This window comes from Schistocerca nitens, chromosome 3 (assembly GCF_023898315.1).
Source record: "Schistocerca nitens isolate TAMUIC-IGC-003100 chromosome 3, iqSchNite1.1, whole genome shotgun sequence".
In the NCBI taxonomy this organism is placed as follows: domain Eukaryota; kingdom Metazoa; phylum Arthropoda; class Insecta; order Orthoptera; family Acrididae; genus Schistocerca; species Schistocerca nitens.
The window spans coordinates 932,852,771-932,878,199 of NC_064616.1; the positions used below are offsets into that span (position 1 = coordinate 932,852,771).

Genomic DNA, 25,429 nt, shown 5'->3' on the forward strand with positions numbered 1-25,429 from the left:
ATTTTAACTTTCCTCTTATATTACATAGTTTCAATTGCCAATTTTAGAACATCTGCCCATTTTTCGCTATCTTGTGCGGATGCGGATGACCGTGAGTGAGGTTGGAAGAGAGTGTGCGTGTTTGTGTAAGACTTACTCTTCCTTTTTTAAACCATTTTAACAGCATTCGTTCCTCCTAAAATATGTACGGGCGCTGATAACTTAGCCGCCGAGTGCCCGCAAACCACACACACAAACACGCACCCCCCCCCCCACCACCCAACCCCACGCCACACACACACACACACACACACACACACACACACACACACACACACAAAGTGTTACACCATGAAGCCCAAGTCCGATATTTATCAAATATTGTGAAGATGTTCATCACATACCGGACACTGTTTTTTTTTTAAAACTTTCATTGCACTCGAAAGTGATGTTCGTCATCAACATCAATATACGGTATGACCCCACGGGCACACATTCTCCAAATGCATTTCGAGGAATTGATTGCCGCATGTGAAACATAATGTTGAAGATTAATGGCTGGATGATGACATGAAATGTATGCATCTTTTCATTCCATCTCAAGGATGCTCTGAAGGTGAAAAATTAGTGGATCAGGCAAGTCAGTCTGTGCATTCATAAGGTGCTTGCGGTCGACCCTGCAGTATGGATCTTGCATCATCCTGCTAGAATATGCTACTTGGTACCTTCGTCATGGGCCGAGCGGTTCTAGGCGCTACAGGAGGAGGAGGAGATTAGTGTTTAACGTCCCGTCGACAACGAGGTCATTAGAGACGGAGCGCAAGCTCGGGTGAGAGAAGGATGGGGAAGGAAATCGGCAGTGCCCTTTCAAAGGAACCATCCCGGCATTTGCCTGAAGCGATTTAGGGAAATCACGGAAAACCTAAATCAGGATGGCCGGAGACGGGATTGAACCGTCGTCCTCCCGAATGCGAGTCCAGTGTGCTAACCACTGCGCCACCTCGCTCGGTGTCTAGGCGCTACAGTCTGGAACCGCGCGACTGCTACGGTCGCAGGTTCGAATTCTGCCTCAGGCATGGATGTGTGTGATGTCCTTAGGTTGGTTAGGTTTCAGTAGTTCTAAGTTCTAGGGGACTGATGACCTCAGAAGTTAAGTCCCATAGTGCTCAGAGCCATTTGAATCATTTTTGAACCTTCGTCATGAAGGATATGACAACAGGTATACCATACTTGTCACGTATTGGCGTCCAGCGTTTAGCCACTAGTCCGTCCTTTTGTCATACACAATAGCTCTTCACGTCACGATTCCAGGAACTAGAGAGGTATGAATCTCGAGAATCGCTGCTTCCTGTGATCCTTCACCAAGTCGTCTGCGGACCTATTAGCATCGATATGACCGTCACAAACAGAAGTGGGACTTATGGATGAGCTCCACAGAATGCCACTCAGTGTCTCAGATGATTCTGACTCTCCACCATCGAGGTCCCAGCTCAGGTTCCAGTAATCTGTTCTGGACGGTTCGAAGTGAGACTGTGCCTATAACGTCTCCCAGGGATTTCGTTATTGGTATCCGTCTATTTTGCTGAGCCAGTCGATCAGTCCTACGACATTTTCGTAATGTAGTCTTTCTGGAAGGACCTGTGTCTACTCTCCTTGCGACTCTGTTGTCCTGAGTCCATCTTGTCAACACCGGTTTTGTAGTCATGCACTAAAACCAACTGTCTGTGTGATCTGTTTGTATGATGCTGCCAGATACCTCATGCAAATGATTTGCCCTTTCTTAAAAGTGCGAATGATGGTGATTAGCGCAACGTGACAATCTGCTGGGCAGGCTCTGTTGCGATTTCCACTTGAAAATTCCAGTAACGTAATACACTCCAAATATCCATCATTTATTCGCACCATTCTTCACTTGTAGGAAAGGCTTTTCTGTTACTGAAATTAAGGTCGCAAAAGGATGAAATTTTCATCAACATATTCCACCGACACGGAAATAAAGGAGTATCAATTTGGTAGCATTCGTTCAAGAAGTTCATGCTGTAATACTTTCCATTTTCGTTAGCGTCTTATTTCTCTCTAAGCTTCTTTTTCTATCTCAGTACTACATGTCTACTAAATTTAGCTAATTTATGGTTATTAAATAACGGCTTTGCAACGATGACATGTGTACTGAGTGCTCTTTTCTATTAGTGCTATCCTTGAAAGTAAAAGTAATGACTACTTACATAACTCAGTACACTTTGAAATCATCTTTGGGATAGATACGTAGTCGTATGAGTGGTGGCACAACATTTTTCTTCTCTTTCAGGGCGCATATGATCCGATAAGAAATTGTGAGCCACTAGTCCAACAGCGTAGGAGATCTCCTATGAGGTTCGAAGGACATGGAAGGTTTTAGTGGCGCGTTAAACCATCGAGGTCCACGAGAGCACCAATTCAGTTTCGGATTGCAGTCTGGCATACACATTTTTAACTCGTCACAAATGTTCGTCGTACAGAGAGAGTTGCTGCGTATTTTCGACGACAACGTTCGAGCATCCTTCACTTGTCTCAGTACATTTCTTCAAGGTTATGAATGTCATTCTAACCAAGTCCGTCAGGTGTGAGTACTCGTTTTTGAGACACTGCCAAGTGAGCCCCACAAATTCTTCGCCATCTTTACGACTCATTTGTGAACGAAGGGGCAGCTGCTGCTAATCTTGATCACAACCATTACTGCAATGCTATATGCATTGTAATATAACCCATTTTCACGGAAATGATCATGAGTGTTCTAAATCAGATGAACGTAAATTCACCTTTTAGTCACAAAATAGCTTTATTTGAGTTGTGTTCTATGACATTTTGGAAACTATGGACCCATCTTCAACTGAGTTGACACTTACAAGAGCCAGACGTAATTTTTTGTGTGGTTTGTTGCGTACATTAATGGCAAAAAACATTTGTTATATACAGTAACTCACACAGAACATTACTAATTGTTTCTTATTACTGTAGCAATATAAAATAGCACAAGAAACACATGTGCATAATGTAACGTAGTATCAACAAACCAAAGATAGTAGTTCGTGTGCGAAGATGCTACAATAAATCTGCTCGTTATAATTAGAGCTATCAACTTACGAAAGATATTAAAGTGCTACATGTTAGGGCACACACATTACTTCTTTTATTTTGTCTTATGGTACCAAACTGATGAGGTCATCAGTCCCTAAGCTTACACACTACTTAATCTAACTTAAACTAACTTAAGTTAAGGACAACACACACACTCATGTCCGAGGTTCAAAATGGTTCAAATGGCTCTGAGCACTATGGGACTTAACTACTGAGGTCATCAGTCCCCTAGAACTTAGAACTACTGAAACCTAACTAACCTAAAGACATCACACACATCCATGCCCGAGGCAGGATTCGAACCTGCGACCGGAGCGGTCGCGCGGTTCCAGACTGTAGCGCCTAGAACCGCTCGGCCACACTGGCCGGCCATGCCCGAGGGATGACTCGAACCTCCGACGGGGGGAGCCGCGTGAACCGTGACAAAACGCCCAAGCCGCGCGGCTACCCCGCGCCGCACACATTCCTTGTGAGTCCAGAGACTACATGTATGATTATGCATCTAGCAACCTTGATCTCTGTCCAAAATGGTTAAGTATTTGCCAGAAGAGCTTCTATAAAGTTCCTGAACACATCATGGCTGTAGAGTGCGATTTTCGCATTCAGCAAATTTGATCTGTGATTGAATTTGTGTAAATAAATTCTTAATGGTTTTTTTTGTGTGTTTCAGATCCATTGCAGAATCACCAGCTGGCCGCAAGATCGTGCTTTATGAGACAAGTCGAGCAGTTCATCTCGTTGACATAGCGCTTGTTGCCGTCGACACACCTCAACATCCACCAGCATGGGTGTGCTTCAGTCTACGAGTTTCAGCACAATAGAACTTAATACTTATATTATCTGATGAAAAGTATCCGGACACCATATGAAAGGTGGAATTAACCACTAGATGCCGCGAGAGGCCGACCCGCCGGTATAAAAGGAAGCGGAAGCGGTAACAGTAAAATTCATCGGTCAACAGAGCTCAGTGGCTTTAAGGGGCTCCGGAACGCCCTATACTTGCAATGTTAAAATAACGCTTATAAATTACATCTTTCCTCACAAAGTATTTGAGGTAGGAAGTTGAACTTTTTACAGATTATTTATTGGAATATGGGCTACAACTTAACACAGGGATTTTACAAAATTTTAGTTCAGTTATTAAAGATGATTTTTTTTCAATTGTAATGAAAATTCACAACATTTTTTTGCAATTTTTTATTTATATATTCAAAAATATACAGTTTTTTGGAAAAAGGCTGTGTTAAATTATGCAGAAGGTACTGTGTAACATTTACTGAAAGTTTGAAACAAATATGTTTGGAAGATCCTTAGAAAACATGTAATTAGTATGAGAAAATAAAAGTTTTGGGAATCGAGCGACAAAGATTGGATTAACTTTTTAGTGCATTCCAGGTCCATAGGATGGATTATCTTCATCCTCTGCAAACTCCTCCTCCAGCTTCCTCTTGTTCCTCCTCCTGTTTACTCTTGCTTGTATTTCTAGACTCTTTACAGCCCTGTCTGCAGCCCGAAGGCGTTCCTTGTCTAAAGCAAGCATCGCTCGTACCATGTTAGAACCTATCTTCATTCCCATATTTCTAAATACCTTGCACCTTACAATGTTGCCATCATTGAAAGTCGCAACAGCATCATACACACCAAAGTGAAGTGTTTCTATTCCAACAAATAGTCTTGGGGATTCTCGACCATATAACACTATTTGCTAAGTCTCTGAAAACAGGTTTTATCACCTCCATTATTGCATGAGGCAGACTATGCTTATGAGTGTACACTTCACCAGTTAGCAATCCTTTGTTATATTTACACCAACTGTCTTCTTCTTTGGGACACAAGCTATGTTGGGGATTTTCATCGTCTTTATTGTTTACAGTAATAACACATTCCTTTGGCTTTCCAACATTTCTCCTTTTCTTAAAAGCCTTCAGAGGATTTATAATAACTTTACTTTTACTCATTATTATACTTCAACAAAACAGAGACTCAAGAAACAGAATTAATTACGAATATTTTCGAGATAACGACAGAGTAAATAAACATGAAACAATCGACAATCACACCAGCGATATATATTGAATCATCACAGGTTAGCCACAACACATACTTTATCTCACATCACTAAAATGTACCTGATGAACACGGACGTTAATAATAACACCATTTGACAGCAGTTTAACAGCGCCACAGTGGGTCACGCCCATGTAGAACACATTTCAAAAAAAATTTTAAAATAGTTGTAGTCTTCGGAATTGAATAAATTATATATCTATTAAAAGGTAATAGTCTGCAGATTCAGAAAACGCAAAAAAGTAAAAATTGAACTTTTCATGATTTTGAGCCTTTCCGGAGCCCCTTAAGAGTGCGCCAGCTATTCGATGTCACTTGAGTAACGAATCCATCAGGGACAACTCAATCGTTCTGAAAATGAGAAATTCGACTGACGTTGATCTGAGTGTGAAGTAGAAAAGGGGAAAGAACAGCCAGAGCTGAACTAAGACGAGGCAGAGCTCACGTACTGACGTAGAGGGACCGTTGAGCATAATTGAGGGTGGTTGTATAGCAGGTGCAGCCAAGAAGCAGGCCCGCGAGCAGTGCTGTGTCGCTGGTGGCGTAGCACTCACTCCAGTGCACATTTCCCCCACCGACGCACCACGCTGTCTGGAGAAAAGGGGGAAACCGCAAACGCACCTCATTTAAAAGGCAATGCAGACACATTTCTCAACAAAGATCACAAACGAAACAAATTTTCGGTATTATTTAATTATTTTTGGCGTGATGAAGACATAATATAGTTTTTATGCGGTACAGATTGTCAGCATACAGACACATGCAGAAAAATTTCAGATTTTTGCACTCGGGTTGCCAAGTAATCGTGACTTTCGTAATCTAAAAAATGGCTTTCACATACATATTTTGATCGCAATGATGTAGCACTTTTGCAGTCACATTATGGAGACGTGGAAACTCTACGCAAGGAAAGCAATGTCGACGCCCTGAGTAGTTTTAACGCAAAATGATTTGTCTGTAAAATGGGAACTACGTTACAGATCAGTTTGTTACTTCTGCATATGCACACGGGCACTTTCAACTGAAATGGCTGACGGTGTCGAAAACAGATATAAGATTGACAGTGTACTCAGAGAGTTTAGGAAATTATGGTGGTAACTCGAAATGTCATAATGAATTCTTAAAACGTAGCGTTTTCTCTAATGCCGGTGAGCTTAGGGAACTGTGCTGTGTCAGAATGTTTCCCTTCTATAAGGCTATTTTATTTTTAAATGTCTCCCCATCAATCAAATTCACGCCAACAATTTCTTCTCGTGCTGCCTGACTGAAAATTTAGCACGAAGTGCTTCTTGATGTCCAGAACCATGAATCCCGTCTGGCGATCACTGTAATTGTTTGCTCTTTCATTGTCAACCAAATCTTTACATTCTTTCTGTGGGGTCTTGCCCGCTCGTCTCGTAAAGGGCGCCAAAGGGACGCTGCGTTCTCGGAATGCTATACAATAATTCAAGCAAAGTCGCATTAAGAGTTGTTATTACAAATAAGAAGAAAGACAATACTTCACAATCGCGTCGCAAGCGATGGGTGACATGCAACATAAATCAGAGTCCTTTGCTATATACAATGTTCATACAAGTTTACGCACGGTTTGTGGATCACTAATAACAGCTATCGTAGCGTTCTCTGCTAGGCCTGTCGTATACTGTCCCGATACTGAGCATTAATGCCCTGCCGAGATTGGCAGGAGCGGCGCTTATATTCACTTCGGCTAGATGCCGCAACTATCGTGGTGCGGTCCTAATCAGCGCACCACTGCCCGAAGTCGTTTCACCGCCTTCCCTTCTCTTGCGTTTTTCGTCTTCGTTCCGGCGCTTGTGGTTAAGCAAGAACACTTTCTGTGTGGTTCCGTAATATCGTTTTGTAGCAAATTTGCTGTATCCGCCGCTCATATTGAGAATTCTCGTCCCTCTCTTCTTCATTCCCATTCATTTTTAAAGACTTGTAACTATAGATCGCTAGACTGCCTTTTTTGTACAAACGGCCACTGGAACTGTGAACATCCTTCATACCACGAACAAATACACTCCTGGAAATGGAAAAAAGAACACATTGACACCAGTGTGTCAGACCCACCATACTTGCTCCGGACACTGCGAGAGGGCTGTACAAGCAATGATCACACGCACGGCACAGCGGACACACCAGGAACCGCGGTGTTGGCCGTCGAATGGCGCTAGCTGCGCAGCATTTGTGCACCGCCGCCGTCAGTGTCAGCCAGTTTGCCGTGGCATACGGAGCCCCATCGCAGTCTTTAACACTGGTAGCATGCCGCGACAGCGTGGACGTGAACCGTATGTGCAGTTGACGGACTTGAGCGAGGGCGTATAGTGGGCATGCGGGAGGCCGGGTGGACGTACCGCCGAATTGCTCAACACGTGGGGCGTGAGGTCTCCACAGTACATCGATGTTGTCGCCAGTGGTCGGCGGAAGGTGCACGTGCCCGTCGACCTGGGACCGGACCGCAGCGACGCACGGATGCACGCCAAGACCGTAGGATCCTACGCAGTGCCGTAGGGGACCGCACCGCCACTTCCCAGCAAATTAGGGACACTGTTGCTCCTGGGGTATCGGCGAGGACCATTCGCAACCGTCTCCATGAAGCTGGGCTACGGTCCCGCACACCGTTAGGCCGTCTTCCGCTCACGCCCCAACATCGTGCAGCCCGCCTCCAGTGGTGTCGCGACAGGCGTGAATGGAGGGACGAATGGAGACGTGTCGTCTTCAGCGATGAGAGTCGCTTCTGCCTTGGTGCCAATGATGGTCGTATGCGTGTTTGGCGCCGTGCAGGTGAGCGCCACAATCAGGACTGCATACGACCGAGGCACACAGGGCCAACACCCGGCATCATGGTGTGGGGAGCGATCTCCTACACTGGCCGTACACCACTGGTGATCGTCGAGGGGACACTGAATAGTGCACGGTACATCCAAACCGTCATCGAACCCATCGTTCTACCATTCCTAGACCGGCAAGGGAACTTGCTGTTCCAACAGGACAATGCACGTCCGCATGTATCCCGTGCCACCAAACGTGCTCTAGAAGGTGTAAGTCAACTACCCTGGCCAGCAAGATCTCCGGATCTGTCCCGCATTGAGCATGTTTGGGACTGGATGAAGCGTCGTCTCACGCGGTCTGCACGTCCAGCACGAACGCTGGTCCAACTGAGGCGCCAGGTGGAAATGGCATGGCAAGCCGTTCCACAGGACTACATCCAGCATCTCTACGATCGTCTCCATGGGAGAATAGCAGCCTGCATTGCTGCGAAAGGTGGATATACACTGTACTAGTGCCGACATTGTGCATGCTCTGTTGCCTGTGTCTATGTGCCTGTGGTTCTGTCAGTGTGATCATGTGATGTATCTGACCCCAGGAATGTGTCAATAAAGTTTCCCCTTCCTGGGACAATGAATTCACGGTGTTCTTATTTCAATTTCCAGGAGTGTAGCAAAGGTTAAACAGCGCTGACATCACGATTCTGCCGAAATGAAGATAGTTGTGGTGGCCGAAAAATGTCATAATGCAGTATTAAATGAAACGTTGGGGTGAGGCGAGTAATTCCGTGAAGGGCCGAACAATGCCGAGACGGGTCGGCCTTGTTGCGCACACGACCCGCACACACAGCACGCGCGAAGCTTGGCACGCCGTGGTCGATCCTCTTGTAAACAGCTGCGTGGAATCACTGGCTGGAGCCACTCTTGATTTCCGAAGGGCTACCAGCAGTCAAGCTAGCACGGTAATATCTACATCTACATCTACATGGTTACTCTGAAATTCACACTTAAGTGCCTGGCAGAGGGTTCATCGAACCATTTTCGTACTACTTCTCCACCATTCCACTCTCGAAGGGCGCCTGGGAAAAAGGAACACCTAAATCTTTCAGTTCGATATCTGATTTCTCTTATTTTATTATGATGATCATTTCTCCGTACGTAGGTGGGTGTCAACAAAATGTTTTCGCATTCGGAAGAGAAAGTTGGTGATTGAAATATCGTAAATAGATCTCGCCGCGAAGAAAACCGCCTTTGTCCAGTGACTGCCACCCCAACTCGCATATCATATCAGTGACACTCTCACCCCTATTGCGCGATAACACGGAGCTGCCCTTCTTTGCACTTTTTCGATGTCCTCCGTCAATCCTACCTGGTAAGGATCCCACACCGCGCAGCAGTATTCCAGCAGAGGACGGACAAGTGTAATGTACGCTGTCTCCTTTGTGGGTTTGTCGCATCTTCTAAGTGTTCTGTCAACTAAGCGCCGTCTTTGTTTCGCCTTCCCCACAATATTATCTAGGTGGACTTCCCAATTTAAGTTTCTCGTAATTGTAATTCCTAGGTATTTAGTCGAATTGACAGCCCTTAGATTTGTGCGATTTATCGTATACCCAAAGTTTACCGTATTTCTTTTAAGTACTCATCTGGATGACGTCTTCCTTTTCTTTGTTTAGTGCCAATTGCCACTTTTCACACCATATAGTAATTCTCTCTAGATCATTTTGTAATTGGAATTGATTGTCTGATGATTTTATTAGAAGGTAAATTACAGCGTCATCTGCAAACAATCTAAGGGGGCTGCTCAGATTATCACCTAGACCATTTATGTAAGTCAGGAACAGAAGAGGGCCTATGACACTACCTTGCGGAACGCCAGATATCACATCTGTTCTGCTCGATGATTTATCACTACGAACTGTGACCTCACGAATAGTCACACAATTGAGACGATACTCCATATGCACGCAATTTTATTAATAGTCGCTTGCGAGGAACGGTATCAAAAGCCTTCTGGAAATCTAGGCATTTGGAATCGATCAGAGATCCGTTGTCGACAGCATTCATTACTTCATGGGAATAAAGAGCTAGCTGTGTTGCACAAGAACGATATTTTCTGAATCCGTGTTGGTTGTGCATCAATAAGTTATTTTCTTCAAGGTGATTCATAATGTTCGAGTACAGTGTATGTTCCAAAATCTTACTGCAAATTGAGGTCAGTGATATGGGTCTGTAATTCAATGGGTAACTCCTGTTTCCTTTCTTGAATATAGGTGTGACCTGTGCTACTTTCCAGTCTTTAGGAACAGGCCTTTCGTCAAGTGAGCGGTTGTATATGCTATTGTGTCTGCATACTCTGAAAGGAACCTGATTGGTAAACCATCTGGACCGGAAGACTTGCCTTTCTTAAGTGATTTGAGTTGTTTCGCAAAACCTAAGATATCCACTTTTATGTCACTCATGCTAACAGCTGTTCTGGTTTCGAATTCTGGAATATTTACTTCGTCTTCTGTCGTGAAGGAATTGCAGAAAACTGTATTTAGTAACTCCGCTTTAGTGGCACCATCATCGATAACATTTCCATCGCTATCGCACCATGACGGTATTGACTGTTTTTTCCTACTGGTGTATTTATGTACGACCAGAATCTCTTTGGGTTTTCTACCATATTTTGAGACAATGTTTCATTGTGGAAACTATTAAAAGCATACCGCATTGACGTCCGCACTAAATTTCGAGCTTCCGTGAAACTTAGCCAGTCTTGGGGATCTTGCGTAGGGAGTTAAAAATAATGTAGTGCAATGGTTGAGCACCTACTTACAAGCCACATGTTTCTGTACTCTGTGTAAAGCGACGTCGGAAGTGCTGTGAAGAGCGATGCCACTGGTCAGTAGATGACTGGAAACAAGTGATCTGGAGTGATGAATCACGCTGTACCATGCGGCAATCAGATGGAAGTGGGGAATGCCCGGAGAAAGTTATGTAGTGCCAACAGTGAAGTATGGATAAAGCTGTGTTAAGTACAGGGTCGTCGTGCTTAAGAAAACGCTAAATGCGGGAGGATATGAAAACGGTTTTCAACATTGTGTACTGCGAACAGCAGAGAAACAGTTCGGAGACGATGAGTGTTTGTATCAGCATATCAGTGCACCCTATCATAAAGCAGCATTTCCGAGACAATGGTTTGTAGACCCTGAATTTGAGTGACTTCCAAGGGTACGACGTGAAGCCGATGGTACGTCTTCGGGAAGAGTCATAACGTCGACTTCACGCCAGATCTCAGCGTCCAAGGTCACTACCTTCTGTGGTTTCATCTCTTGATCGAGGATGGACTACCATTCCTCGACAGATATTCAAACACCTCATTGAAAGTTCTTCCAGCATAGTTGACGCTGTTATAAAGTTGAACAAAAACAGACCCCGTAATAATATCCCACATTATGTGTCCGGATACTTCTGATCAGATACTGCATTTATTAACATCGTGCAATACCACAGACATTGGAATATAACAAGCGAAGTAATTACACAGTGTGACGTCTGTACAATAAACACTGGGTCGAGTATCTCGCTGAAATACCTCGATCTTTATCATCTAACACGTTGTTAAGGTGTCTTTCACTTGTTATTTCTCCTGTACCGTAACTCTGTACTCATTCAATAAAATTCCTCCAAAGTTTTCAGTAATTCCGAATCCAGTTCCTGCACTTCTTCAGCTGGAAATATGTTTTCCAGCCTTCATCCTGACGGAGGAAATGAATTTTATTAGTGGCATTCCCAGCGGTTTTTCGGTAATGGAAGGACTGAATGAGGAATGTACACAGACTTGTCAATACGGCTTCAGAGCTATTTTACAAGAGATTCCGCATTCTGTCTGAGGAGAAGAGTTTCTATCAGTTTGTATTACAAGTTTTGACTTACTCTAGTGAGGGGTGAACCTTTAACGCAAAAAATATTTAGAAACTGAACTTTGCTCAGCAAATAATGTAGAGAACCTCGATTTTACCTGAAGTGAAAGTTTGTTTCCTGTTAGCAGGTTTGAGAACTGGCCGTTACTTTTCCAAAACATACCTGCAATAATCCTATGTATTAATGATACGCTTACAGCAGATGCACTGACGTTTGGAATTGGTAGGAAAATCTTGGGATCTGTTAAATCTGATTTCACCCTCTATTAAGCACATTTATTCGGATGTGTTTGAGTGGAGTACCACACAACACTCATTTAGCGCTGAACATGAGGATAATTTGTACACAGCATATCCCATTGTTGAGATTAAAACTTTGTTAATTTTGTTTTCGTATTCTTAATATTAAAAAATCTTATTTTGAGGTAAACTTTTCTCACCTGCTGTCACTGGAAATAGTGATTGAAAGTCTTGTAAGGTGCTAATTTTAGAGGATGTATTGGGCTACTACAGCGTACTTGCTTCGTACACATCATTACATTGTAACGATATCTAGCTTCGAGTGGATTAATTAATTATTTTAGAATTAATAAAGTGAGGCCGAAATACTGCCGAAGTTATTACGACCTCGAAGCAAGATAAGTAGTCTGAACAGCGGAAATTAGTTGCATTAAAGTTCATCAGCTCCTTCACTGTTTCAGAAATAATCTGCCAGATGTCATTGCTCGAAACTTCCCTTCCTATTAAAGTCCTTTTTTAAAAGACACAAAGCAACCGAAATACGTGTTGTGTGTGGAACAAAACAGCAATCTTAGAAAGACATCTTTCAGGATCTCCACAGGGCTCAGTCGTAGGCCCATTACTGTTGCTCTTTTGTTTGAACGTAATACCTCTTCTGGGCTGTGGCTCAACGCTGGGATTTTCAATTACGCTACTGTACGAGTTAATGACAACATGTGCTGATGACTAGATGGGTGCAAAATACAAACAAGTTCTTGGCAATGTCAATAAGTCATTCGTAGCTACCCATTCACAAGCTCTGCCAATAGATGCCTCTCATCTGTCCTCGCAGCACTCGTTTGCAGTAAGAAAAAATCGTGTTCTGATCTTGGCGAACATCTAAAGCCGACAGAAATCGCTATGACGAAAAGTGCCCCTGCCTCCAGATTTCGTAATCTATGACTACCAAAACCAAAACAGAGAATTCCGCAACCTTATGCCTTACCTGATCATCACTCGTCTTCATTATCAGATATTTAACAGTCAACGTTGGTTACAGGCCTTTTCTACACTGTTTCATGCATTACGGTCACTTATGTCGCCTCTGCATGCTTTATCGTGTCACCTACTCACCTGTCTCGGTTTTCTTTAGCTATTGGAACCCTGCAAAGAACTTCCATCATCTGTTTACCATCTTTTCACCTGACCACATGCTCCGCCCATCTGTATTTAATTTTCATTGCGCACATAATTACGTTATCTACTACAAGTTGTGTTTTCTCTGCCTCGTGATGACTGGGTGTTGTGTGATGTCCTTAGGTTAGTTAGGTTTAAGTAGTTCTAAGTTCTAGGGGACTGATGACCATAGGTCTTAAGTCCCATAGTGCTCAGAGCCATTTGAAAAGTTTTTGAACTACAAGTTGTTTTTCTGTCTCTCTCTGTAATTCAATTCGATGGTCGCTCAACAGTCCTCAGCTCTTGAATGGTATTGGGATGTCTCAGTAACATCAGCCATAACTGGTAATTCACACCAATCGAAGATTCTCCTTATCGGAGCTATCAGCGCATAGTTTTGAATCTCTATTCGCATTACCAGAAGCATTGTATCCCATTTTAACTCACCATCTTAATTTCTTTCCCTGTGCAAACAATCATTGTTTTAAACTGCATTGTATACAAACCTTCCTCAACTAGTTATGTCACTGAATTTTTAATTTTGATTTTTTGCTTGTCAGTATGTTAGTTTATGTTATTCTAGTCTTTTCACGTCTACTCTTTAACTTGTGTTTTTAAACTACACTCCTGGAAATTGAAATAAGAACACCGTGAATTCATTGTCCCAGGAAGGGGACACTTTATTGACACATTCCTGGGTCAGATACATCACATGATCACACTGACAGAACCACAGGCACATAGACACAGGCAACAGAGCATGCACAATGTCGGCACTAGTACAGTGTATATCCACCTTTCGCAGCAATGCAGGCTGCTATTCTCCCATGGAGACGATCGTAGAGATGCTGGATGTAGTCCTGTGGAACGGCTTGCCATGCCATTTCCACCTGGCGCCTCAGTTGGACCAGCGTTCGTGCTGGACGTGCAGACCGCGTGAGACGACGCTTCATCCAGTCCCAAACATGCTCAATGGGGGACAGATCCAGAGATCTTGCTGGCCAGGGTAGTTGACTTACACCTTCTAGAGCACGTTTGGTGGCACGGGATACATGTGGACGTGCATTGTCCTGTTGGAACAGCAAGTTCCCTTGCCGGTCTAGGAATGGTAGAACGATGGGTTCGATGACGGTTTGGATGTACCATGCACTATTCAGTGTCCCCTCGACGATCACCAGTGGTGTACGGCCAGTGTAGGAGATCGCTCCCCACACCATGATGCCGGGTGTTGGCCCTGTGTGCCTCGGTCGTATGCAGTCCTGATTGTGGCGCTCACCTGCACGGCGCCAAACACGCATACGACCATCATTGGCACCAAGGCAGAAGCGACTCTCATCGCTGAAGACGACACGTCTCCATTCGTCCCTCCATTCACGCCTGTCGCGACACCACTGGAGGCGGGCTGCACGATGTTGGGGCGTGAGCGGAAGACGGCCTAACGGTGTGCGGGACCGTAGCCCAGCTTCATGGAGACGGTTGCGAATGGTCCTCGCCGATACCCCAGGAGCAACAGTGTCCCTAATTTGCTGGGAAGTGGCGGTGCGGTCCCCTACGGCACTGCGTAGGATCCTACGGTCTTGGCGTGCATCCGTGCGTCGCTGCGGTCCGGTCCCAGGTCGACGGGCACGTGCACCTTCCGCCGACCACTGGCGACAACATCGATGTACTGTGGAGACCTCACGCCCCACGTGTTGAGCAATTCGGCGGTACGTCCACCCGGCCTCCCGCATGCCCACTATACGCCCTCGCTCAAAGTCCGTCAACTGCACATACGGTTCACGTCCATGCTGTCGCGGCATGCTACCAGTGTTAAAGAGTGCGATGGAGCTCCGTATGCCACGGCAAACCGGCTGACACTGACGGCGGCGGTGCCCAAATGCTGTGCAGCTAGCGCCATTCGACGGCCAACACCGCGGTTCCTGGTGTGTCCGCTGTGCCATGCGTGTGATCATTGCTTGTACAGCCCTCTCGCAGTGTCCGGAGCAAGAATGGTGGGTCTGACACACCGGTGTCAATGTGTTCTTTTTTCCATTTCCAGGGGTGTATTTCAGTCATTGTTGTAGTTTCTCTGCACAATAGGCAAACAGTACAACGTCGTCGGCGAAAAGAAGGAGGTACAGATATGTTCCATTAACGCATATTCATCCCTCATTATTATTAAAGCATAATTAAACACACTACAACTCGTGAAAATTTCATGCTAATCGAACAGATAAGTCTGCATGACCGATCCGTTTTAGCAACTCGTTGTGCCATATAATCAGCTGAGGTGGATGTGACCACACAACCGACCGTTCGCATATTCTTATTAGGGTACGAATCCTTCGGTACTTCCCTATTTGCATGTCAGATACAACATAAGTATAACAAGTAAACAACCTTTTTTGTATACTTCTCCAGAGCGTGATTTACAATCAATTTAAAAATTGCCTATAATTCCTCTACGTTCATCATATTTAAACTAAATTATGTCCATTCATTGTTGAAGTATGATGCTAACACCTGGTAAGCGGTGTGTTGTGTAATAAATATGAACTGCTTCCATGAGCAGTTAAATAAAGCCCTCAAATGTTACGTGATGCTGTAATATACACTCCTGGAAATTGAAATAAGAACACCGTGAATTCATTGTCCCAGGAAGGGGAAACTTTATTGACACATTCCTGGGGTCAGATACATCACATGATCACACTGACAGAACCACAGGCACATAGACACAGGCAACAGAGCATGCACAATGTCGGCACTAGTACAGTGTATATCCACCTTTCGCAGCAATGCAGGCTGCTATTCTCCCATGGAGACGATCGTAGAGATGCTGGATGTAGTCCTGTGGAACGGCTTGCCATGCCATTTCCACCTGGCGCCTCAGTTAGACCAGCGTTCGTGCTGGACGTGCAGACCGCGTAAGACGACGCTTCATCCAGTCCCAAACATGCTCAATGGGGGACAGATCCGGAGATCTTGCTGGCCAGGGTAGTTGACTTACACCTTCTAGAGCACGTTGGGTGGCACGGGATACATGCGGACGTGCATTGTCCTGTTGGAACAGCAAGTTCCCTTGCCGGTCTAGGAATGGTAGAACGATGGGTTCGATGACGGTTTGGATGTACCGTGCACTATTCAGTGTCCCCTCGACGATCACCAGTGGTGTACGGCCAGTGTAGGAGATCGCTCCCCACACCATGATGCCGGGTGTTGGCCCTGTGTGCCTCGGTCGTATGCAGTCCTGATTGTGGCGCTCACCTGCACGGCGCCAAACACGCATACGACCATCATTGGCACCAAGGCAGAAGCGACTCTCATCGCTGAAGACGACACGTCTCCATTCGTCCCTCCATTCACGCCTGTCGCGACACCACTGGAGGCGGGCTGCACGATGTTGGGGCGTGAGCGGAAGACGGCCTAACGGTGTGCGGGACCGTAGCCCAGCTTCATGGAGACGGTTGCGAATGGTCCTCGCCGATACCCCAGGAGCAACAGTGTCCCTAATTTGCTGGGAAGTGGCGGTGCGGTCCCCTACGGCACTGCGTAGGATCCTACGGTCTTGGCGTGCATCCGTGCGTCGCTGCGGTCCGGTCCCAGGTCGACGGGCACGTGCACCTTCCGCCGACCACTGGCGACAACATCGATGTACTGCGGAGACCTCACGCCCCACGTGTTGAGCAATTCGGCGGTACGTCCACCCGGCCTCCCGCATGCCCACTATACGCCCTCGCTCAAAGTCCGTCAACTGCACATACGGTTCACGTCCACGCTGTCGCGGCATGCTACCAGTGTTAAAGACTGCGATGGAGCTCCGTATGCCACGGCAAACTGGCTGACACTGACGGCGGCGGTGCACAAATGCTGCGCAGCTAGCGCCATTCGACGGCCAACACCGCGGTTCCTGGTGTGTCCGCTGTGCCGTGCGTGTGATCATTGCTTGTACAGCCCTCTCGCAGTGTCCGGAGCAAGTATGGTGGGTCTGACACACCGGTGTCAATGTGTTCTTTTTTCCATTTCCAGGAGTGTATGAATATTTACGTCACAGAAAACAAACTGGAAACACGATCTGGCCAGAAACGCTTAACGAAATACTCATAGACACACGCACTTGCTTTACGTAGGAGCAACGAAAACGAATTTTGCATAGTCGGATATTTAAATGCCACGTAGTAGATAACCATTCATCAAGAATCTGTCTGAAAGTTATGTATTGTGTGTGCTTTCAGCCTATAGCCAAAAGCGTGCTATAAGTATCCATTGAATTTAGACATGGTTGGTTGGCTGGATTGGAGAAAAAGGGACCAAACCATAGGGTCATTAAATTTAGACTTAAAAAGAATATTTATTTAACCCTTCATTAAAGCACGCAGGTCAAAATGTGATTTAAAAACATAGTCTCCACATGCTTTTTGCAAATGGAGAGCCCCTTGCTATCCTATGGTCCTCACAACATCTCACTAATATACAAGAAAATCCCTTCGCCGAATAGCCTCTCGTCCTCCAAGAGCTCGTCCACCAGTGGTGTTCAATGCGGTCGCACATTGTCATCCATAAAAAGGAAGTCAGAGCCGAATGTAGGCTGAAGATACGCACATGGATAAATGGTACAACGTCACAATAACTTTGATTGGTGAATGTACCGCATTCAAAGATTATGCGTCTCAACACTATAAGAAGTAAATGGCTCTGAGCACTATGGGACTCAACTGCTGTGGTCATAAGTCCCCTAGAACTTAGAACCACTTAAACCTAACTAACCTAAGGACATCATACACATCCATGCCCGAGGCGGGATTCGAACCTGCGACCGTAGCAGTCGCACGGTTCCGGACTGCGCGCCTAGAACCGCGAGACCACCGCGGCCGGCTATAAGAAGTAAACCACCAAAGGATTATGCAAGAACCACGTCCCCTCTTTTGTAATGTGCAGGGGAGTATCATGAATCGCGGTGGCTTCAGTACGATTACTGTCTTGGAATAAAAGTGTCACTTCCGTTCGTCCCATTGCGTATTTCATCCAGTTACCTTCTGTAATGCACTGTACTCTCCTGTAGCCGTTCTTTCTATGTATGGTCCAAGTTAAATCGAGGTATATTACTTGGCACTGGCGCATCATGTGAAAGCTACTTTTGTCCTTAAATTTTCATACTAGTGTATTTGAAGATAATTCATTGTTACCGCTAGAATTATCGCTTATCTACGCCACTGTCGCATTCTTGAACAACGCCGGCCGGGGTGGCCGATCGGTTATAGGCGCTACAGTCTGGAACCGCGCGACCGCTACGGTCGCAGGTTCGAATCCTGCCTCGGGCATGGATGTGTGTGATGTCCTTATGTTAGTTAGGTTTAAGTAGTTCTAAGTTCTGGGGGACTGATGACCTCGAAAGTTAAGTCCCATAGTGCTCAGAGCCATTTGAACCATTTTGTCTTCAACAACGTCGACATCGCAATAGATAAATTTAGCGCAACTTTAGTTCCGACAATTTTTTGTTCCCCATGTTGGACAGCGATCAGAATGTATTTCTTATCGCGTTACTTTTCGTACTCTTTTCCATGCTTTACCTTGTCAGCAGTTAATTCCCCATTGATTTCTTCTCTCTTTTCCTTTTGCTTTCGTCTTTCTGCACTTCCTACTTTTTGCTCCTGCCCTCACGTTCAGTGTGGTAAGGCCCTACAGGCAAACGCGCACCTGTCACAAGACTATTTCCATTTCTCTGACTCAATGTAAAAGCTGCATTAATCGCCATAACATTGTCACAAATTCTACTGACATTGTTATTACTACTACCGCTGCTGCAGTTATCGCCGCTAGACTAGTGAACATTATTACCGTCCGACCTCGAGAAGTACTATAAGACAGGACTGTGACACCAAGACTCTGCGTTGAAAGTGAAATATGACACTAAGCGTTAGCATCCGCTGCCGGTTCTATTCGCCTCTTATGAGCTCGGATACAAGCGAATACGCCTATTTCTAGATTTGTGCTCCGTAAGCTATGCTGTGGTGTGGTGACAGAGGTTACATTATGTCTCCCCGCCCCAGCCACAGCCCGTTCTCAAACCCATAGTATTCGATTCGTGGCTGGTGCGACGGAAGAACATTTGTCGGTAAGCCTCTGCATAAAGCGAAATTTCCCTGACTTTCTGAAAATGACGTGAACACACAGGACTTTGCCTTAGAAGGCTATCCTAGTCATACGGCCACTATCATTACTATGTTTATAAATTTTAGTTCTTTAATTGTATTAATTTTAACTGTCAAGTAAAAAATGTGTAAATAAAAACAAATAATGCACTATCCTTCCTTAAGCAGCAATTACCGTGCCATATCATATCTTCCCGTTAGACGGTTGTTGAGATTTCTCGAAAGGATTATACTGACATATTGTGTCACATTTCGTACGTTGTTGCTACGACTCGAGTCGATGTTGTAATCGAAACTACTTTCTGTTCTTCTGACCAGTATTTATTTACATCTGACTTACTATCCAGAAGTGCTTGTTTCACGAAAGACTAGCTAATATTAAGTCAGATGTCACAATTATATATAACGATGGTACATGTCATGGGACACCTCTTAATATCGTGTCGGACCTCGTTTTGCCCGGCTAAGTGCAGCAAATCCATGTGGAATGTGCTCAACCAATCGTTGGAAGCCCCCTGCAGAAATATATAGTCATGCTGCCTCTATAGCTGTCTATGATAGCGAAAGTGTTGCCGGTGCACGAACTGACCTCTCAGTTATGTCCATAAAAATTCGATGGGATTCAGGTCGGGCGATATGGCTGCCAAAACCATTCGCACGAATTGTCCTGAATGTTCTTCAAATCAATCGCGAGCAGCTGTGGCCAGATGAAACGGCACAAAAATGACATCGTCGTTTGGGGACATGGCGCCCAAGAATGCTGCAAATGGTCTGCAAGTAGCCGAACATCCAGAGAACGTAGAAAATTCCATATAAATACAGCCCACACTACCGTGGACCACTACCAGCTTGCACAATGCCTTGTTGACAACTTGGCTCCACGGCTCCGTGGGGTCTGCGCCACACTCTAACCCTACCATCAGCTCTAACCAACTGAAATCGGGACTCATGTGAGCATGCCACGGGTTTCCAGTCGTCTAGAGTCCATCCTATGTGGTCACGAGCCCAGAACAGCCGTTGCAGGCCATATTGTGCTATTAGGAAAGGCACTCGCGTCGATCAGCTGCTGCCACACATAGCCCACTAACGCTAAATTTCGCTGCACTATCCTAACGGAAACGTGCACCCCTCCTTAGCTAACCTGGTCGCCCAAGACTCCTCTTAAGCGACCATATGGATGGCGATCTCAGTGCGGACGCCAGATCAACACATGATGCTGTGAAACAGTACTCCCATCCTCATACTATCCACTACACCCGGCCTCCAGGTCGCTGGATTACAGGAGCACGCCACCAACGGAAACATACTTCGTGCGTTCCACATTGATTTTTTCTGTTATTTCAGGCAGTGATGCCTGTGTTTTAGCAGTGACAGCTGTACGCTGTCGTCGTCGCTATCGGTTGTTAGATGAAAGCCGTCGGTCACTGTACTGTGCGTGGAGAGAGGTAATGTCTGAAATTTGGATTTCTCGGCACACCCTTGACACTCTGGATCTCGGAATATGGAATTCACTAACGATTCCCGAAATGGAATGTGCCAAGCGTCTAAATCGTACTACCATTCTGAAATGACAGCTCCGCCAATGCACTTCCCTTTTATTCCTTGTGTATGCGATGCTACCAGCATCTTCATATGTGCATATCGCCAGTGTATCTGGGACTATCACGCTGTCGGCTACCTTAATCGGCAACAGGGAACGCACCGCACGAATGTAGTCAGTAGCTTAGGCACGTAACACTCGGCTGTATGTTAGCGAATGACTTTCAGCAGACTGCGCGCCACTCTCCAGGATTCAATTCCAAACGTCACAGTGTTTCGCTGTGTGAGAGCACGTGATGATGTTGACCCTGATTGAGACGTTAGTTCCGCGGCCATCTATCTTCAACATGAGAGAAGCAGGCCCCAGGCTACCCACATGTGCGTTTATACTCCGCAAAACTACTTTATGGAGTATGGCGGAGGATACTTAGTGCACAACTATAATTTCTCTCCTTATCTCTCTCTCTCTCTCTGTCTCTCTCTCTCTCTCTTTCCTTCGTCCTTTCGTCATCAGCAGCGAAACAGGACAGTATATTCTACACGAAATGGCAACAAATCAGTTACAGTTGACGCTTAGGTGACGCTTAACGCTTACACTTTCTAGAAAAATGTATGTCTCTCCAACAGTGAACAACTATGGATTTCCTGCACTTTCCCCAAACCTAACATCACGTACCTAATCATTTCATTCGTGACTATCGAACTCAACTGTACACAAATACACTCCTCACATTGTACCCCTACAAAACTGTAATCACCTCCCCCTACCTGCCTGCCCACTGAATTCGTCCATCGTCCCAGATTTAACACAATACTTCTTTTCATCTCCATTTCTTCTCCCTGGAAGACCTAACAGACTGGTCCCCTTCTATTTCCCTCATACCGAACATCAATTTCCTTCAGCAGTACGACGCAATTCTAAAAAAAGATAAAAAATGGAAAAAAACTCGAAAAATCACGTTTGAACAGTAAAATATTTCTGGGGGCTGTTACGTACATAACTCGTTTATCACGTTAACATATTTGCCCCTAAAATAAAATGGGACAAATCACTTTTATTTGAGAAAAATTGAAACGAATCATTCATATAAGTAACATGAATATCATATGTAGACTTTACTACAATATACAGGGTGTTAGGGGTATAATTGCAGACAGTGTACTGAACAACACTATATTAGCATTTACTTCATTTGCAAACTAGTAATTATAGCTATTAGGCGTAGTGTGTTTTTAGGGTGTTTAGTACCTCCAAGTACATGTTGCAATAGCAAGCCATTAATGCTTATTTTTCCCTGGGAAACAGATCAGGTGTTTGAGTGGCGACGTATGGTTGAGTGGACCCGATAGGATTAGTCTACACTGAGAGGTGTAGTCCACTTAGAGTGCAGTTACTACCGTGCAGAAAACATCAGGTAGTAAATTACGTGACGTGGTTGCAGGAAGTCTATCAGACACAGACAACAAACAATTAACAGACTGAAGTGGGTACATAATGAGGTATCAACGATCACAATATCTTCAAAAAATGGCTCTGAGCACTATGGGACTCGACTGCTGTGGTCATTAGTCCCCTAGAACTTAGAACTACTTAAACCTAACTAACCTAAGGACATCACACATATCCATGCCCGAGGCAGGATTCGAACAATATCTTCACTTATATCCCTAAGACACCTTATATTTTACATGCGCCGCGCGGAGTGGCTGCGCGATTTAGGGCATCATGTCATCGACTGCCCGGCGCCTCCCGCCGGAGGTTCGAATCCTCCCTCGGGCATAGGTGTATGTGTTCGTCTTAGCATAGGTTTGTTTAAGTTAATTTAAGCAGTGTGTAAGTCTAGGGAACGATGACCTAAGCAGTTTGGTACATGCATACACGTACAACCATGGGATCAAAGGTTTCATTTACCTAGCATAGAGGCTGAACGTGTCCTACACCGTATGCACGACGAACATCCAGACGATAGTCGAGTTACTGCATTCGCTTTTGTTGCTATGCGTCGTCATAGTTCACTCAAAGATGTAGGTCGGGGAGTCACATAAACGAAGTCTTTCACTCTCTGTCTCTCTCTCTCTCTCTCTCTCTCTCTCTCTCTCTCTCTCTCTGACTCACACACACCCACACACACAGGCACGCGCGCACGTGCACATATCACATACCGTCAGAGAAAGTGGCGTTGGAGTCCAATGGTGCGACGTAAAATCTATATTCCCCTTTCGCTGCAGAATGTGTGGTGCCGTACTCTCGACGAAATCCGCACCGTACAAGTGTAACTGAATTACACCTGTTGAAACGGAGAACGCAGATCGCCTTTTGCTGCTATGTTATCGCCAGAGCGAACGATTAACCGTACTCGGGCAACTTACAGCTGGCGCCTAAGTAAACTTTCAGTTTCAAAGCATAGCTTAAAATGTATCCCAGTCCTATGTTCATTGGTGTACAAGATACAGCATTGAGAAAGCGGATGAACCTGTTTGAAGTACCCTGTAATTTTAAATCACTTTGCCTGAAGATCAGATCTTTATGTTACCGCTCTGGCGTAGAGTGTCTGCGCAGAGGTGACACGCTACACTCTTGTTCGGGAGATCAGCGGATCGTATACCCATCCGTCCACCCTGATTTAGATTTCCCGTAATTTCCTTAAGTCGCTTAGGGCGGGTAGTGGTGTTGTTCCTTCGAATGGGTGTGGCCTATTTCCTTCCCTATCCTTCCAGAATCCTTCCTCGTGCTCCATTTCTAATTCCCTCGTCGTCGAAGTGGCGTGAAAACCTAACCAAGTGCGGCGAGGAGGATAATGTGGTGTCACCGCCAGACACCACACTTGCTAGGTGGTAGCTTTAAATCGGCCGCGGTCCATTAGTACATGTCGGACCCGCGTGTCGCCACTGTCAGTGATCGCAGACCGAGCGCCACCACACGGCAGGTCTCGAGAGACTTACTAGCACTCGCCCCAGTTGTACGGACGACTTTGCTAGCGACTACACGGACGAAGACTCTCTCATTTGCCGAGAATATAGATAGCATAGCCTTCAGCTAAGTCAATGGCTACGACCTAGCAAGGCACCATTAACAGTATATTGCATGTATCTAAAGAGTCTAGCTTGTATCGCCAAGAGCGATGTACACCAATGATGCATTAAAGTTAAGTATTCCAGCAGCTACGTACTTTTCTTTATAGCATTCATTACGTATCCTGTTTCAGACCTCACGCCAGCCTGCGTGAGCTTATAGCGTGCATTTCGGTTTCCTCAAACAACACGGTGTTGGCACTTCTGCCGACACTTCAGATAAAATACAAGAAAGAAAATATCAAGATGATCATTACGCGTAAATATAGAAAACATTTCCGTTTAAGGGTGCAGGACATCAGATAACTCCTTAGCATATACATCGACATCTACAAGTATCCCTGCGATCCACCTTAAGGTGTGTACGAGGTGCTTCCTCGTACAACTTTCTTTCTTTTTTTTGCCAACACTTTCCTATCCCAGTCACGAACGGTAGGTGGAAAGAACGACTGATGATAAACATCCTTTTGAGATCCAATTTCTCTCATTTCTTCGTCGTGGTTAGAGACATACATGGCAGGAAGGAAAATGTTTTCTGATTCATCTTCGAGCGTCCGCTCTCCATGAAACACAAAGCTTATCTTGTAGCACGTGGCGCTGAAGTTCATTGAGCATCTCCATACCTGAACAAAATCGTCTAAGTTTTCAAGCCGCGTCAATTCGAATAAAAATAGCGAGCTTTAGATGACCTCGAGTCTTTTATTCGAATTGACACGGCTTGGAAACCGATAAGATTATTTTATTGATACGTGCTACAGCGGAAGACTCCGAGGACACATCTCCATACCGCTCTGCGTTTGCTAGAAGAAACCGGGATGAGACGCGCCGATCATCGTCGGACCTTCTCTATCCTTTCAATTTATTCAACCTCATAAGGGTCCCAAATTAAGGAGTAATGTTCAACAACAGACCTTACAACTGTTTTGAAAGCCACTTCTTTCGTGGATGACTTACATTTCCTTAACGTTCTTCCGACGAATCTGAGCCTGGCATCCGTTTTCCCTATGATTTTTAGTATGCGGTAATTCTACTTTAGATCGCTCTGGAGATTACTCCAAGGTGTGTTACTGCTTACAGTGGTTTATTACCAGTAGCATAATCAAGCATTCATAGGTCTCTTCGACTATTATAAGCAGTATGTTACTTTTATTTACCCTCAACATCAATTGCCTGTCCCTGCAGCAGTCATCGAACTTCTAGATGTGTTCCTGCCTTTCTCTACGGTCTCTTAACGTTGCAACCTTACTATAGACAACACCATCGTCTGCGGACAGCCTTTTGAATTTTCGACAGTATTTACCAAATTATTTATATATAAGAGGCAGTCAAATAAGAACAGAACAAGATAGATACAAAGTAATTACACTGTTTATTGTTTCAAAAGTAACCGTAATGACTCTTACTGCATTTATCCCATCGTAAGACAACACGGTAAGAGCCTTCATGGGAAAAT

At 45.1% G+C, this 25,429-nt stretch overlaps 1 protein-coding gene across 1 annotated transcript in view; it reads left to right on the top strand.

Annotated features, from left to right (window-relative positions):
- The window catches only part of LOC126249495 (uncharacterized), a 346,047-nt gene extending 341,843 nt beyond the window's left edge, over positions 1 to 4,204 (top strand). Inside the window, exon 5 of the mRNA XM_049951147.1 lies at positions 3,767 to 4,204. Within this exon, the coding sequence (XP_049807104.1) occupies positions 3,767 to 3,843 (77 nt within the window). The 3' untranslated portion in view covers positions 3,844 to 4,204. The remainder of the gene's footprint in view (positions 1 to 3,766) is intronic.
- The last annotated feature ends 21,225 nt before the right edge of the window (positions 4,205 to 25,429 follow it).